The sequence below is a fragment of the Hipposideros armiger genome, unplaced genomic scaffold (assembly GCF_001890085.2).
Source record: "Hipposideros armiger isolate ML-2016 unplaced genomic scaffold, ASM189008v1 scaffold_787, whole genome shotgun sequence".
NCBI lineage: Eukaryota > Metazoa > Chordata > Mammalia > Chiroptera > Hipposideridae > Hipposideros > Hipposideros armiger.
In genome coordinates, this window is record NW_017732137.1 from 341887 (window position 1) to 357873 (window position 15987).

At 37.3% G+C, this 15987-nt stretch overlaps 1 protein-coding gene across 1 annotated transcript in view; it reads left to right on the forward strand.

Annotated features, from left to right (window-relative positions):
- HSD17B4 (hydroxysteroid 17-beta dehydrogenase 4) overlaps positions 1-15987 on the forward strand; it is an 85111-nt gene that overhangs the window by 48496 nt on the left and 20628 nt on the right. The window contains exons 16-20 of the mRNA XM_019628412.1: positions 1632-1735; positions 4861-4926; positions 8432-8501; positions 9124-9230; positions 10495-10581. Of these exons, the coding sequence (XP_019483957.1) occupies positions 1632-1735; positions 4861-4926; positions 8432-8501; positions 9124-9230; positions 10495-10581 (434 nt within the window). The remainder of the gene's footprint in view (positions 1-1631; positions 1736-4860; positions 4927-8431; positions 8502-9123; positions 9231-10494; positions 10582-15987) is intronic.

The following is a 15987-nucleotide window of genomic DNA, read 5'->3' on the forward strand; positions in this document are numbered from 1 at the left end:
GGAGAAATACACTTGCTAGAGTATGTTTTTGGCAGGCAGGAGTACATAGACAGCCCTCGATAATCGGACAATATTATAGATATTCTTTTCTTTGTTAGCACTTTGAAACTTGGAATTATATTTGACTCGAGTCATTCTTGTAAATAATTATTAGGTTCCTAAACTTGCCTACGTTCCTAAACGTTCAAGCCTATTGAACTCACAAAGTGGTTTAAACACCATAGCCATATTTTATTTGTAGTAGGAAAAAAGATTTAGTAGTTTAATAAATGTTGAAATACTAGTAATTAAACATAAGCTAAAGATACTTTTGCTTAAAATTTATTTTAAAGTTTAAGAACAAAAAAATAGATATTTACTGTCAAAAATTTTAGAAATAAATAACAGTGGAAAGTTTAACGTATGATATTTGGAATATAGGCTTTATCATTTATGTTCTAAATACATAGAAAGTTATGCTGCAATATGCTGTTCTGTAACTTTCCTTGGTTTTGCTTACTAATATATTAAGAACGTTTTTGATGCTTTTAAATGTTCTTTTACTACATTGTTTCTGTTAACTCATAGCAGTTCATCAAATGTCTATTTTCCTTTCCTTTCTCGCTTTCTCTTTTTTTTAAATTTTTGTGTTTTCTTGTTATTCCAGATGTTGGCCAATAATATTTGGCTGCAGTTCTCCCAGTTCTCTTTTCGTCTTCTCACCATTCTACCAAATGTAACATACCACAAAAGTGCTGTAACCGTAGTTTTAATTTTTATTCTTTCTTGACCTACTCTATTTAGTTAACTATAGCTTGGTAATGTGCAATAATGTGTTAGAATTTGTAGATAAAGTATAGTGAAATTAGATATACAATTTCTTGTATGATAAAGATAAAAATCTTATTTTAAATACAAATTGCCATGATTTTTCTTATTTTTTGTTTTAATTCGATTTTTTCCTTAGAATGCAGTTCAAAATCATATTCCTAGTTTTCTAGAGCTGCAGATACAGATAATACTCAAACTCTCACTAGGAAGTTAGTCAGAAAGAGGGACAGCTGTCATACATTCAGTTATTACTTACCTATTTGCTAACTTGCTCACTCATGTCATTCATTGATTCATTAATTAATTTAACAAATATTTATTAGGTGCATTTTCTGTCCCAGGTAGTATTCTAATTGCTGGGAATGTGATGGTGAGCAGAACAGCCTGATTCTGCTCTCCTGAAGCTTCTACCTTCATTCTCACTTATTTCCTCTTTTACATTCCAGACTCTTTGAGTGCTTTGGCAGAATGTTTGAAAGTTTGAGTGTGAGGTTACCTGTGCTTTATAGTGGGATTGTTTGAAATGTTGCGCTGGAGAGAATTGAAATATGAAAGGCAGTTGGGGAGGTTTAAGAAGAGAGAAACGGCTGTTTCATAGACAAGAAAGGATTTGTGAAGATCCTCTTCTGTCTTTCAGGGGCTGGTAATGTGAATTAAAATGATTGCTTTGTAACCCAAACTTGGATATCTTTAAATTACAAAACTTTTTAGTAATTGGATTTTGTTTTTGAAACTTTTAAAGGAATTGTTGATCATATATTGGTTAACTGGTTATATTTTTTGATAACTTAAAAATTTTTTTTCTTTCATTTACTTTTCAGTCTATTCTTATTCTGGGAAGGAACTTATATGTTATAATCAGTTCTCTGTCTTCGTTGTTGGCTCTGGAGGCATTGGTGGAAAACGGACGTCAGACAAAGTCAAGGTAAGCTGTGGTTTTCTAAGCAAAATATATGTGTAGTTAAGGATTCTTATCTATATTTTGGACTTACCATTTTATCATATGTGTAATTTCAAAGAATAGAGCCTCAATAATCCACATGTCTTTAAATTGGTATATGTTCCTGGATTTGAAATGGTGTTTATGTTTCCATACTTTAATATATAGCATATGTTATATATAGAAAAGTCTGGCTGAGGTAAGTATAATGTACCTGAGATAATTATGGGAATATTTTTCCTTCTTATACAAACTTTGCAGCACCCAAAAGTCTTTAGAAAAACCTAACACACACAAGTGATTCTTGTAGAAATTAAAATTTTCATTCATTAAATGACTTAAGCATTTCTCTTGTGTAAGACAATTCTTGTTACTTTTTAGTTCTCAAATTCTATTGAAAACATTTTTCCTAAAAATATTTTATAACTTGGATTTCATACTAATTTAACCTGGCCTTTACCTCTAATGTGAAACAATCATAATTGGTAAAAATTATTTTTAAAAAATTAAAGATTTGGGGAATTGTCTTAAGGTAATTAGCAAATGAAGACACATCTGTTCAGGGAGATCTGCATCTTGGTAAGAACCGTGAGCACCTGTCGCATTTGAGCCACAACTCTCTCCTTCCTCCCGCTTCCCCTGGTTCAGAATGACAGAAGCTTCATTCCAGGCATGTGCAGCCAAGAATACAGGGGCCTCTGTCCTCAGCTCCCAGAGTAGGGCCACAGTATCTTCCCAGGAGTTGCATGTCACAAGGGTTTCTTATTTCTCCACCAGCTTGTGTTGTAGAAGCTCTACTCTAGGTAAAAGTGGCTAAGAGTTATGGGGCTCTCTTCATCTACCCAGCCCCCACTCATGGGGTGGAAACCGTATCACCCATGACAGGCTGGGAATACTGGGGACTTGATCACTCTTGTCCCATATTGCTCATAGGGTGGGGGTTCCATGTTGAGAGGCAAGCTGAAAACACCAGAAGTTACTACCTCTGCCCAGCACCTTTCTTGTAAAGTGAGGATGTCACTTGGAGAAAAGTAGGCCACTGTCTTCGCCCCCATCCCTGCTGCAGTGGTGCAGAATTTTTGCCCAGGGGGCAGGGCAAGCTGTAATAATAGAGAGCCCTGAAGCTCTTCCCAAGGAAATGGACTCATTTTGGAACACAGTATTTGGAAGTTCAAAAGTAAGGGTGGTCTCAGAAACAAGGTTACTTTAATGATAAACAATCAAAAGGAGTCTGGTAACTCCATGAGAACAGTAAGTTAAACTAGCCCAACTCAAAGTTTGCTAGAGAGAACCATAGAAAGAGACAGCTAAGAAGGGCCCTCATGAACATAACTCACCTCTAAGACTGGCCTCAAAGACTATCCCTGTAAAGAGGACTGACTTTAATTGGATCAGGCCGTGGAGCAATTTATGCCTGGAAGGTATTGTTGAAAATAATGAAGCAGTCATCTGGCAATTAGCAGAGTCTAACAGCTGGGTGTGATACCAAAACAGGCACACAGATAGCGGTTCTCAACCTGTGGGTCGTGACCCCTTTGGGGGTCGAACGACCCTTTCACAGGGGTCGCCTAAGACCATCGGGAAAACAAAAAGATACTTACATTACGATTCACAACAGTAGCAAAATTACAGTTATAAAGTAGCAACGAAAATAATTTTATGGTTGGGGGGGTCACCACAACATGAGGAACTGTATGTATTAAGGGGTCGTGGCATTAGGAAGGTTGCGAACCACTGGTTTAACACATTAAGGAGAGAGTCACAGAGAGCCCTGCTAAAACCACTGTCATCCCAAGGTATAGTTTGCCCAAGACTGCACACCCTCTGAGGAGCAACACCAGAGGCTGCACACTGTGGGAACAATAGACTTACCTAAAATAGTTTAGCTAAGTCATTAAACAAATAATCAAGTTAATAACAAGCCTTGAGGGCCGGCTGAGTGGCTCAGTTGGTTAAGAGCTCGCTCAAGAGTTTGAGCTCTGAGCAACAGCGGTTCGAGTCCAGCCCGAGNGCCGCTGAGCTGCCAACAGGTAGCAGGATGGCTCAGCTAGAAAAAAATAAAAAAATAAAAAATAACAAGCCTTGAAGGGGCAGGGTGATTAGCATCCAGAGTTGCTGTAATACATTATGTAAAATGTGTGGTTATCAACAGTAAATTATAAGACATGGACGAAACCGGAGAATGTGACCCATAGATAGGAAAAACCATCAAACAAATAAAACGCACCAGAAACTGCCTTTGAGAGGCCTTAATAGAGACTTCAAAGCAGGTATTATATAAATATAGTCAAAGAACTAAAGAAACCATGCTTGAAGAAATAAAGTATGATGATAGTGACTCATCAAGTAGAGAAAATCAATAAATAGAAATTGTAAAAAAGAACCAAATACAAGTTCGGGCAGGAAAGTAGAAAAACTGAAATGAAGAATTTACTAGAGAGCTCGACAGTAGAATTGAACTGACAAAAGAGAGAATAAAAAAGCATGAAGACCTATCTCATCTACCTATGAATATCTGAAAACAGAAAGAAAAAAAATGAAGGAAAAAGAAAAGGAGAATGAAGAGCCTCAGGGATACCATCAAATAATGATGGGAGGACCAGAACGAGAGGAGAGAGAGAAAGAAGCAGAAAAAATAATTGAAAGAAGGATGGCTTTGATGAAAAACATTAACCTGCATATCCAAGAAGCTCAGCCAACTCCAAATAGGGCATAAATACAATGCAAAGAGATCCACACTCTTAGTAAAGTACATTTAAAGACTAAATCAATTTAGATGTGAATTGTCTAATTTTTATAGTTATCATCATCTTTTGCATTGGGAAGAGAGTTTGTACATTTTTCTCCTTCGTGGCCTAGAGAATGGACCTGGTTATATAATTCCTTTCATTAAGCAGGGCCATTTCAGGAAAATATAATGTAGATGAAGCTAGCAGTTAGGAAGTTTTAAATGTCATTAGTCCTGAACATATTATAAAATATTAAAAAATACTTTTTATCCAACTTGAAGATTTTATCGTATTAAAACATGGTTGCTTATCAAATACCAGTTTGCCTAAAGAGAATAACAATACTTTGTTAGTATTTGACATATGTTTTTTTGCTTTCAGGAAACTGTGGCCGTACCTAATAGACGTCCTGATGCTGTACTTACAGATACCACCTCACTGAATCAGGTAAGATTGTAATTTTGAAAAGTGATAAAGCTATGACTGCTGACAGTTTTTTAAAAAAATTTATTTTTTAATTAGGAGATTAGAGGAGGGGAACAGTGTTGGGGAATTGGGGAAGGGGAACAGCCAAGTTGTCCTTCAATCTTAGTTGTGGAGGGCACAGCAAGCTCAGCTCCAAGTCCAGTTGTACTGCTCAGCTCAAGGTGCTGTGTTCAGTTAGTTGTGGATGGGCGTAGCCACCATCCCATGCCAGAGTTGAACCAGCAGCCTTGTTAAGAGCACGTGCTCTTATCTCCTGAGTCACCCGGACGGTAGCTCAGCTCAAGGTGCTGAGTTCAGTATTTAGTTGCGGGTGGGCATAGCCCACCATCTCGAACAGGCAACCTTGTTTTTAGGAGCATGTGCTCTCTCACCAGCTGAGCCATTCTGCCACCTGTTGGCAGCTCAGTGGCAGCTCAGCTCGGGCACAGCATCACTGACCCATGTGGGAATCGAACCAATGGCACTGTTTCTCAGAGCTCACGCTCTTAAGCTAACTCTTAACCAACTGAGCCACTCGGCCGGCCCAAAACTGTTTTTCTTTATCTTAGGTACTTGAAGGATAGCTTGTCTGGATATAAAATCTTGAGTTTCTTTAAAATGGTGTTCCACTGTTGCCTTGCTTATATGTTGCTTTTCAGAAGTCTGATACCAGTCTAATGATCTTCCTCTAAGTTACTTGATCATTATCCATGAAGCACTTAGGATTTTTTTTCTTTATTTTTAAAGTCTAGTAATTTTACTAGGCTATGTCTCAGTGTTGCTTATTCCAGGTCAATTTTCCCATGTAGCTGGTGGGCATTATGTATACTCAGAACTTCTTTTATTTTCATAAAGTTTTCTAGGATTATGATTTTAAATATTAGTTCTCATTTATTATCTCATTTTTTTTTTCTTCAAGGACTTCAATTATATATATGTACATTGGGTCTTTTTCTGTCTTTCTTTCAAATAGTTTCTCTCTGTCCTTTTTTAGTTCTTCCTTTTTTTAAAAGTTTTTTTATTGGGGAATTGGGGGATGGGAACAGCGCTGGGGAATTGGGGGAAGGGGAACAGACAAGTTGCTGCCCTTTTGTTCTTCAGTCTAGTTGTGGAGGACGTTGCTTCACTGGCCCATGTTGGTATTATCATTGCGCTCTTTCCAGCTGAGGCAGTTGGCTGCTGGCCATTGGATGGTGACTCATGACGGCTCACGGCAGCTCACCCTGGGGCTGCAGCCTATGTTGTCGCCGGCCACTCACGGCAGCCCAGCTCCAGGTCGAGCTGTTGTTCACAATCTTAGCTGTAGAGGGCGCAGCATCACTGGCCCATGTGGGAACAGAACCGGTGGCCCTGCTGCTCAGAGCTCGCGCTCCCAAGCTAACTCTTAACCAAATGAGCCACTCGGCTGGACCCAAGAGTTCTCTTTTTTTTTTTAAAGATTTTTTTGGGGAATTGGGGGATGGGAACAGTGCTGGGGATTTGTGGGAAGGGGAACAGACAAGTTGCTGTCATTTTGTTCTTCAGACTAGTTGTGGAAGAGTTATCTCTTAATTTATAGGAATGACATCTGTGGAATAAGAATACTGGCACTAATCTTAAAAACTTGGTTGTCTCACGCTGTTGCTAAAATCTTGTAAAATAATAATAGTAGTAGCTCACATTTATTGAGGTATTAATATTTATCAAAGATAATACTTTGTAAGAGGTTTATTGATGTCTGTTTTTTAAATGAGAAAATTGAGGCTTAGAGTGATAAGGAAATTTACCCATTAATTGCAGAGCTGGCTTTGAACCCAGGTTTGTCTTGTGCCAAAACCCACGATCTATTTATTGTGTGTTTGACAACTTCCTCTTCAGACCCTGAAACATATCTTTTGTATGTATGCAACATGATGATACATATTTGCGTAGTGTTTGTAATTATCTTTTAATTATTTTTTTAATCCTCCAACATCTTAAACAAAATCTTACACGTCACCACTATTAAATAATTGTTGATTTAATTATTTTTCAAAGACATAGGAAGAGAAAACAATATTGAGTCATTGAAAGAGTGAATAATTTACGAACTATCATATGGGGTGATGGAGAAGGGGAAAACATTAAAATTGTACAAAGCATGTTAAAAAGGAAATGGTATTTTTCTACTATTATTTTCTATAAATTTGTTTAAAAATCTATAATTAAGAATAACAAAAAAAAATAATAAGAAAGTCAGGTATGCTGACATAGTTGGTCTTAGCACAATGTTTTAATAGTCTTGGAAAGCTTAACATAGCAATTGATGAGAAAGGGAAAAAGTCTTGAGGCAGATCCATGGTCAGATAAATTAAATACTTACTGTTGGCTGTTCTGTGAATTTCTGCCCTTCGGTACTGAAAAGTATTTTCTATAATAGTTTAAACAATGCCCAATTTAAATGCTGGAAAATATGGTGACGTTTTTCTTACTGTTATCTATATCTTTCTGCTAATCCTGCCTTATCCAGGTAAAGAAGTGATTTGAAAATCTGGACTAAGCAGAAATTTAATCTTAACTGCAAGCTATAAATCTGTTTTCTCGCAGGCTGAGCTGATGCTCAGAATTTAGTGTACCAGGAGAATAAAGTGTGTGAGACATCTTCGATGTTTATATGTCTATTTGTGTTATAAACTTCAATTTAAAACACCTCATTAATAAAGTTTGCATCAATTTTGCTTGGTTAGAGGAGGCATAAACATTTACCTCATCTTCATTGTGTTTTATTGGGAGTAGATGGATGGATTCCTTTTTGTGAATTTCTCTTTAGGCAGTGGTAACCAGTGTTATCCCCAGATGTAGTTCTTGACTCCCCTTCCTATTATTTGGCAGTACTACCTGCTTCCTCAACTGATTTCAACAGCAGGTGTTACAGTTAATTTACAGTTAATCTTTTTTTGTTAGCAAGTTATTTATTTATTTTAAATTTTTATTGGAGAATTGGGGGAAGGGGAACAGACAAGTTGCCATCCCTTTGTTCTTTAGTTTAGTTGTAGAGGACGTTGCTTCACTGGCCCAAGTTGGCACCATCATTGCGCTCTTCCTGGGTGAGGCAGATCAGTCGCCAGCTTCTGGATGGCCGCTCACGGCGGCTGCTGGCCGCTCACGCTGGCTGCTGGCTACACACGGTAGCCCATGGCAACCCACTGCAGTAGGGGCTGCAGCCCACGCCGTCGCCAGTGACTCACGGCAGCCCAGCTCCAGGTTGAGCTGTTGTTCAGCATCTTAGCTGTGGAGGGCAGTGTCACTGGCCCTCATATGTGGGATCCGAACTGGGGCCCTCTGGTGTCCCAAGCCAGCTCTTAACCAACGCGCCACTCTGCTGGCCCAGTATTTTTTAATCAGAGCTTCAATTAGGTCCATTATGATGCATTTCATATACAATAACCAGCCATATTTCTGTTTTTTCTTTTAATGTATTTTAAGAAAGCACTGGGTGGTAGTTACATTTATACTTCTTTCTGTACAGGCTGCTTTGTACCGCCTCAGTGGAGACTGGAATCCCTTACACATCGATTCTAACTTTGCCAGCTTAGCAGGTGAGTTGCTAATAATACGTACCAATGAAAAATATTAGCTTAGTTATTTAAATAATACTTAAAGATATTGCTCCTTTTGACTGGTAATTTGAGTAACATTTTAAAAATAGTCCTCTCCTAACACATTTATGCAAAGGATATGTATGGAAAGGTAGGAAGTAGTCTTCAGAAAATGGTGTACTTGAAATTGAGATTATGGTGGAAGGAAGCTCCTGCTAGTGCAAGGTCAGGATAGACCATGGGGATGGGTGTTTGAATTATAACGAAGGGCATGGTCACTGGAGGAGAGAGCATGGAACTGAAAGGTTAGGAAAGGATCTTTTACATCCATGGATATTGAAATCACCGTGGATGATTTCATGGTTACACCCAAAGCTAAAGAAAACAATGCTTTGTGTTCCCAGATCTCCTAACATTCCTTTTTTGTTTTTTACTTTCTTTGCTTATTTCATAATTTTCACCCAGGAAGTATTATTTATAAGATAATTTCCATGTTTGTTAAAATAAAGGTATAATTAATTCATGCTAATGCAGTTTAAAGATATATTTTTGAAATCCTGAATCAACTATTCTTGGTTTTTATCTAGCTAAATTCTCTCTCTCTCTCTCTCTTTTTTTTTAGGTTATAAGAAGCCCATATTACATGGATTATGTTCATTTGGATTTTCTGCCAGGCATGTTTTACGGCAGTTTGCAGATAATGATGTGTCAAGATTCAAGGCAATTAAGGTAGATGTATGTTATTGCATAATTTAGACATTAATTCTTTTTGTATTTTTAGAGAACAAAAGGAGTTTTAATAAGACTTAAAATAGATACTGTACTGAAGTAATATAAATTTTGATTACATTAACTTGGCAATCAGCACATTTTCTTTTCATAGCTAATACCTTCATTACACATTCATTGTGAAGGATATCATATATAATTATTTTTAACATATTAATTGGATTGTTTTATAAATTAGGAGCATACATTAGTTAAGGAGATTTATCTTAAAAAAATTTTTAATTGTTTTGTAATTTACCTTAATTGAATTGAAAATGTTCAGTGGCTGCTTTTGAACTCAGTGAACATATACCAACATCAGTGTGGTGGCGTATTGATTTTAGTTTTTGTACTTTTAAGTTGGTTTCAAGTTTTCATCCATTATAAATTACAAAGAAAACTGTCTCGGCACAATATGTTCGCATAGTTTAAGTCAAAAAGATATACACACATACAAAAAATTTAAGACAGTGTCATATGGCTTTCTAAGTTTTTATCAGTTTGTGCTCCATGAAGCAGTGAAAATGCTTTTTCTGATGTCTTACCTTTGATAACACTGATTATTCTTATGCTTTTCATTTTTATTTTTATTATTTTTATTACTTAATAATATATACCCAGAGAAAATAAAATAGCATAGAAAATTATGAAATAATTTTGTCCTGTATACTCACCCCAGACCTTATTCCTCAGACATAATTAGTACCAATTTTTTTGTTTTATTTTTCAATTGCAATTGACATGTATAATATTATATTAGTTTCAAGTGTACAACATAGTGATTATGTAACAACTCATGAAGTGATCCTTCGAAAAGTCTAGTACCCACCTGATACAATACATAGTTATTACAATATTATTGACTATATTCCCTATGCTGTACTTTACATCCCCATGAATACCACTTTTACTTGCTTCTTTTACGTTGTTCTGGTCGTTATCTGGTCGTTACCTGTATAGCTCTACTTAACATAATTATGTTTCTGTTTCTTGGTTTGCCAGGATTAAGCACGATTGACTCTATACTTTGAAAGACAAAAAATTAGCTTATACTAACTATATCCTTTCTCCACCAATTTTATCCTATTTATTCCTGTATGAATTGAAATGTATTTAAACCATTCTTTCTTGTATGCTCTGTAACCTCCCTCCCATTTTTTTCTCTCACAAGTAGAAAAGTTTCATTTTAAAACATTTTTAAACCCTAAATTCATTTTTTTTAAAGGTTCGCTTTGCAAAACCAGTATACCCAGGACAAACTCTACAAACTGAGATGTGGAAGGAAGGAAACAGAATCCATTTCCAAACCAAGGTATGAATAATGTTTTGTTACCCACTTCACCATACCCTATAATTATGTTCCATCTTAACATTTTTTGGTTATTACTAGGGGTATGAGAGAAAACCTAGAAAATTTATTCTTTTTTTAAATTACTGGTGACTTTTAATTGGAAATGAGATGCCTCTGTACCTTGTTTTTTATTTTGTTTTATTTTCAATTAAATTGGTTTCTGTCTATGTAATAGTAGCATAGCTGTTCTGAAAACCCAACCAACTGTATCTTTTTGGCTCAACCAATCAGTCAAGTTGTTGTCAAAATATAATTTTCAAAAAAATTAAAGGCATGGTGCTCAGATAGATTTAAATGAAAACAGGACAAAAATGTATTTAATTCCTTAATGATGGAGCTAGCAAGATGAAGAAACTGGTTCAAAAGAGAATTAGAACAACAGTGTTTGTAGAATCCAATAGGAAAGGCATCCTAAAATAATTTTGCTGAGTTAGAAACAAAACTAGTTGATGTCCTGCAGCATTATAAAGCCGCATTCTTTATGGTTATGTTTTCTATTGGACAGAAATCATGTGCATCTTTATCACAAAAATCCACAAAATAACATTTTATGTCATAGAGTCTAAGCCTAATTATAAGTGACAAGGCAAATAAAAGTTAAGTAACTTTTAGGTGAGACTGTTAGTAGTGCTTCAGTACAATACTAAAAGGACATATAACCATCCTTTTATTTGTAAGTGTTTTAAAGATCGTTTTTTTGTTAACACATTTGACCTGGCTGATACTTTTTGGCCTGATCATTTGGTACTACATAGATGGTTTTTGTGAAGCAGTTTAAACACCACCACCAATAGCAATAATAGCTCCCAGTTATTGAGTACCTATAAGCAGGCTATCCCATTATCTCTAATGTGCATATCAACTCTACATTTGCTATAAGAAAATCTAGGTTCAGATCTCCTAAATAATTACTCGTGGTCACACGGAAAATGGTGGAGTTGGGATAGAAACCCAGGTCTGCCTGGCTCAAAGCTTATAGTCCAGGGCTCCAAATCTTTTTTTCTGTATCATGATTTGTTTTATTTTTTAAATACTTTTAAAAGTTTCAGTTACAGTTTATATACCATATTATATTAGTTTCAACACAATGTACAACACAATGATTAGACATGTATATAACTTATGAAGTGATCACCCCAATAAATCCAGTATCCATCTGACACCGTACATAGTTATTACAGCACTACTGACTATATTCCCCATGCTTTATTCTACATCCCCATGACTATATTTTGTAACTACCAGTTTGTACCTCTTAATCCCCTCACGCCTTCACCTATTTTCCCAAACCCTCCCCCCAGTCCGGCAACCATCAAAATGCTCTCTGTATGTATGAGCTTGTTTCTGTTTTGTTTATTTGTTTATCTTGTTCTCTAGATTCCACATATAAGTGAAATTATATGACATCTGACTTTCCCTGTCTGACTCTATGCTGACTCCACTCAGCACAGTACCCTCTAGGCCCATCCATGTTGTTGCAGATGGCAAAATTTTATTCTTTTCTATGGCTGAGTAATATTCCGTTGTATATCTGTACCACCTCTTGATCAATTCATTCATTCAGGGACACCCAGGTTGCTTCCATATCTTGGCTATTGTAAATAATGCTACAATGAACTTATGGATGCACATGTCCCTTCAAAGTAGTGTTTTGGGTTTCTTTGGTGAAATATCCAGAAGTGGGATTACTGGATCCTTCTTTGTTTCTTCTTATAGCCTTTGTTTTGAAGTCTATTTTGTCTGGTATAAATATTGTTACCCAAGCTTTGTTGTTTGTTTGTTTTTTTCTATTTTCATGAAATATCGTGTTTCATCTCTTTACTTCAATCTCTCTGTGTCTTTTGATCTGAAATGAGTCTCTTGGAGGCAGTATATGTATGGGTCTTATTTTCTTATCTATTTAGCCATCCTGTGTCTTTTGATTGGAGCATTTAATCCATTTGCATTTAAAGTAATTATTGATAGATATGTAGTTATTGTCATTTTATTATTCATAGTTTTGATCATTTTTCCCCTTTTTCTTCAAGAAGTTTTTTTTTTTTGGTCAGGGCAGCTCTTTATCTATTCTTGGATTCTAAATGATAGCCTTGCTGGATAGAGTAATCTTGGTTGTAGGTCCTTGCTTTTCATCACATTGAATATTTTGCACCAGTCCCTTCCTGGCCTGCAAAGTTTCTGTTGAGAAGTCAGCTCACAGTCTTATGGGAGCTCCCTTGTTAGTAACTAACTGATTTTCTCTTGCTGCAGAATCTTTTAAGATTCTCTCTTTGTCTTTAATCTTTGGCATTTTAATTATGACCTCTCTTGGTGTTGTCCTCTTTGGGTTCGTCTTGTTTGGGACTCTGTACTTCTGGACTTGTATGTCGGTTTCTTTTTCCAGGTTAGGGAAAATTTTCATCATCATTTCTTCAAATAGGTTTTCAATTTCTTGCTCTCTTCTTCTGGTACCCCAGTAATGAGAATGTTGGTACACTTGATGTTGTCCCAGAGGCCCCTAAACTGTTTTCATGATTTTGGATTCTTTTTTCTTTTTGCTGTCCTGATTGGTGTTTTTGCTACATTATTTTTTAAATCACTGATTCATATCTTTGTTTCATCTAATCTGTTGATTCCCTCTACTGTATTCTTTATTTCAGTTATTGTATTCTTCATTTCTGACTTTTTTTTTGTTTCCTATCTCCATTTTTATGTTTCCTATCTCTTTGTTGAAGTTCTCTCTGATATCTTTGAGCATCCTTATAACCAGTGTTTTGAACTCTGCATCTAGTAGATTGCTTGTCTTCATTTTGTTTAGTTCTTGTTTTGGAGCTTTGTTCTGTTCTTTCATTTGAGACATATTTCTTTGTCTCCCCATTTTGGCAGCCTCCCTATGTTTGTTTCTCTGTATTAAGTGAGGCTGCATGTGTCTTGGTCTTAGTACAGTGGCCTTATATAGTAGGTGTTCTGTGTGGCCCAGTGGCACAGTCTCCCTGATCACCTGACTCTGTTGCTCCAGGTAGTATGTCCCTTGTGTGAGTTGTGTGTGTCCTCCTGTATAGTTGAGCCTTGGTTGCTGTTTGCATGTTAGTGGGAGGGATTGACCTTCAGAATGATGGGTTGTGAGGCCTGGCCGTGAGTACAGTGGAGGAGCTGTGGTGCAGGGGCTGACCCTATGGAGCAGAATTTGCTTTATCGGGGCTCTGGTGCCTGCCTAGTCTGCCCTTTGGGTATATCTTTTGTGGAGGTGGTTAGATGGTGCTCTGGTGGTCTGAAGTTAAACTGTGTGTTGGATCTGGGGCCTCTTGGGAGGGACTTTGTTGTAGGCCCAAGTCTGCCTGTACCCTGCCCAGGTCCACTTGGTATGACCTACAAAGTGATCTGCAGATGGTTACCACTTGTGCTGTGTTTGGAGGTGCCTGGGAGAGGCTGAGCTATGAACCGAGGCCGGCTGCCTCTAGTGCTGGGCTTGGGGCTGCTCGTAAGAGCTATGGGGCACACCGAGGCCAGATGCTGCTTATTTGGGGTTTGTAAACCTTTGAGAAATTTTAGAAAAGTCTGCAGCATGAGCCAAAACAGGCCATTTGTATGGAAAAGCCACTGGAAGCGGCTTGTGTCGGCCTGCAAGTTGGGTGGGGTGGGGTGGGGTCACAGGGCTTCACTAGGACAGGACAAATGGCGTCATCCAGGCTGATGGAGACTCAGATATGGCATCCACCTAAGTCTGCATGCTGGGAGAAGGGAGGGCTCAACAAAGGAACAGTGGCTCATGCCATCACTTTAGTCTGGGAGAAAGCGGCTTCTTCAGCCCATACCCTGCAGCCAGACAACTCAGTTCCTCCCTGTATGTCCCTGGTGCCTTTTGAGCTGTTGCCCCGGCGCTGGAGCTCAGAGTGAGTGATTCCATCAGCGAGCAAGTCCATGTGTGGTCCCTTTAAAAGGAACTCCTGGACTCAAGCAGCCCTCCATCTCGCTCAGCCACAATCTTTGTTGGTTTTCACAGCCAGTAGTTATGGGGACGTCTCTTCCCAGCACTGGAACACTGGGCTGGGGAGCCTGGTGTGGGGCTGGGACCCCTTGCTTCTCAGGGGGATCTCTGCAGCTGAGATATCACTCCTGATTTTTAACTACCACATGCAGGTGTGGGACCAGCCGTTCCGCATCTCTGCCTCTCCTACCCGCGTTGACATGGCTGCTTCTGTTTATCTTTAGTTATAGGAATTCTTTTCAGCCAGACTTCAGGTGATTCTCAATTATGGTTTTTCTATAGTTTAGTTGTAATTTTGATGTGGTAATGAGAGGGTGCTAGCACAGTGTTTACCTACTTTACCATCTTGACCAGAACCCCTTCCTCTATCATGATGTCTTTCATAAATCAATAAATAACTTAGCAGAACTCTTTTTTCCTGTGGTTGCCTTACTGCTAATTACTTTCTGCTACTTGCGGTATCATTTTCCTACTTCATTTATGCATACTATTTATTTCACTTCTTAAATTCTTCTTCTTTTAGGCTTCATTTCAAGTTCTACCTTGCCCGTAGAGGCATTCCTGTATTACTTCCCTCTTTCCCATTTATACAAACACATACTGGCTTTTTCTGAAATTGTCTTGTAGTTAATGTTTGTGCCACACAACCTGGGGCCCTCTTTTTTTTAATTATTATTTTGTATAAGTTTTATATTTTTGAATAAGATTCTGCTAAATGTGTTTAGGGTCATGACTGTATTAAAAGTTTTTATTTTCTCACAATTCTAGTAATGAACAGTGCAGAAATAATATCTATGGAAGACAACTTACAGGGTTGAGAAATAATTTAATGTAAATATAATACATTCTTGCCGTTTTGATAAATTCTAAGCATGTGTTCTAATCTTTTAAATATATTTATTATTTTTCCCCTCAGTGATTAGACATAATCTTTTTCTATTAGTTATAGATACGAATCCTTCCCTCCCTCCCTCCCCCTTCCTCCCTCTGTTACTTCCTTCTTTCCTTCCTTCCTTCCTGTCTGCCTGCCTGCCTGCCTACCTTCACATTGTATTTTGAGAAACATCTTAAACTAATATTCCAAATAACATACGTAGCATGGGTACATGAAAGTAATTTACCAAAGTGTATTTTGTTCATAAATTGTCTTTTTCCATGCTTTTCACTGTGTATAATTTGAAATAAAATGAAAAAAATTGCTTGAATGCTTTTCTTTCTGAAGTATGACAGGAAGCAGTCAAGGGAGAGTGATCTTGGTTGTTACAAATCAGTTTAAATAAATGCTACCTTAATTTTTTTTATTAAATTATTTTTTATTATGAAATACACATTTTTTAGAATTAGTTTCAGCTGTACAACACAGTGCAATAGTTATACTTTTTACCCTTCAGAGTGACAACTCC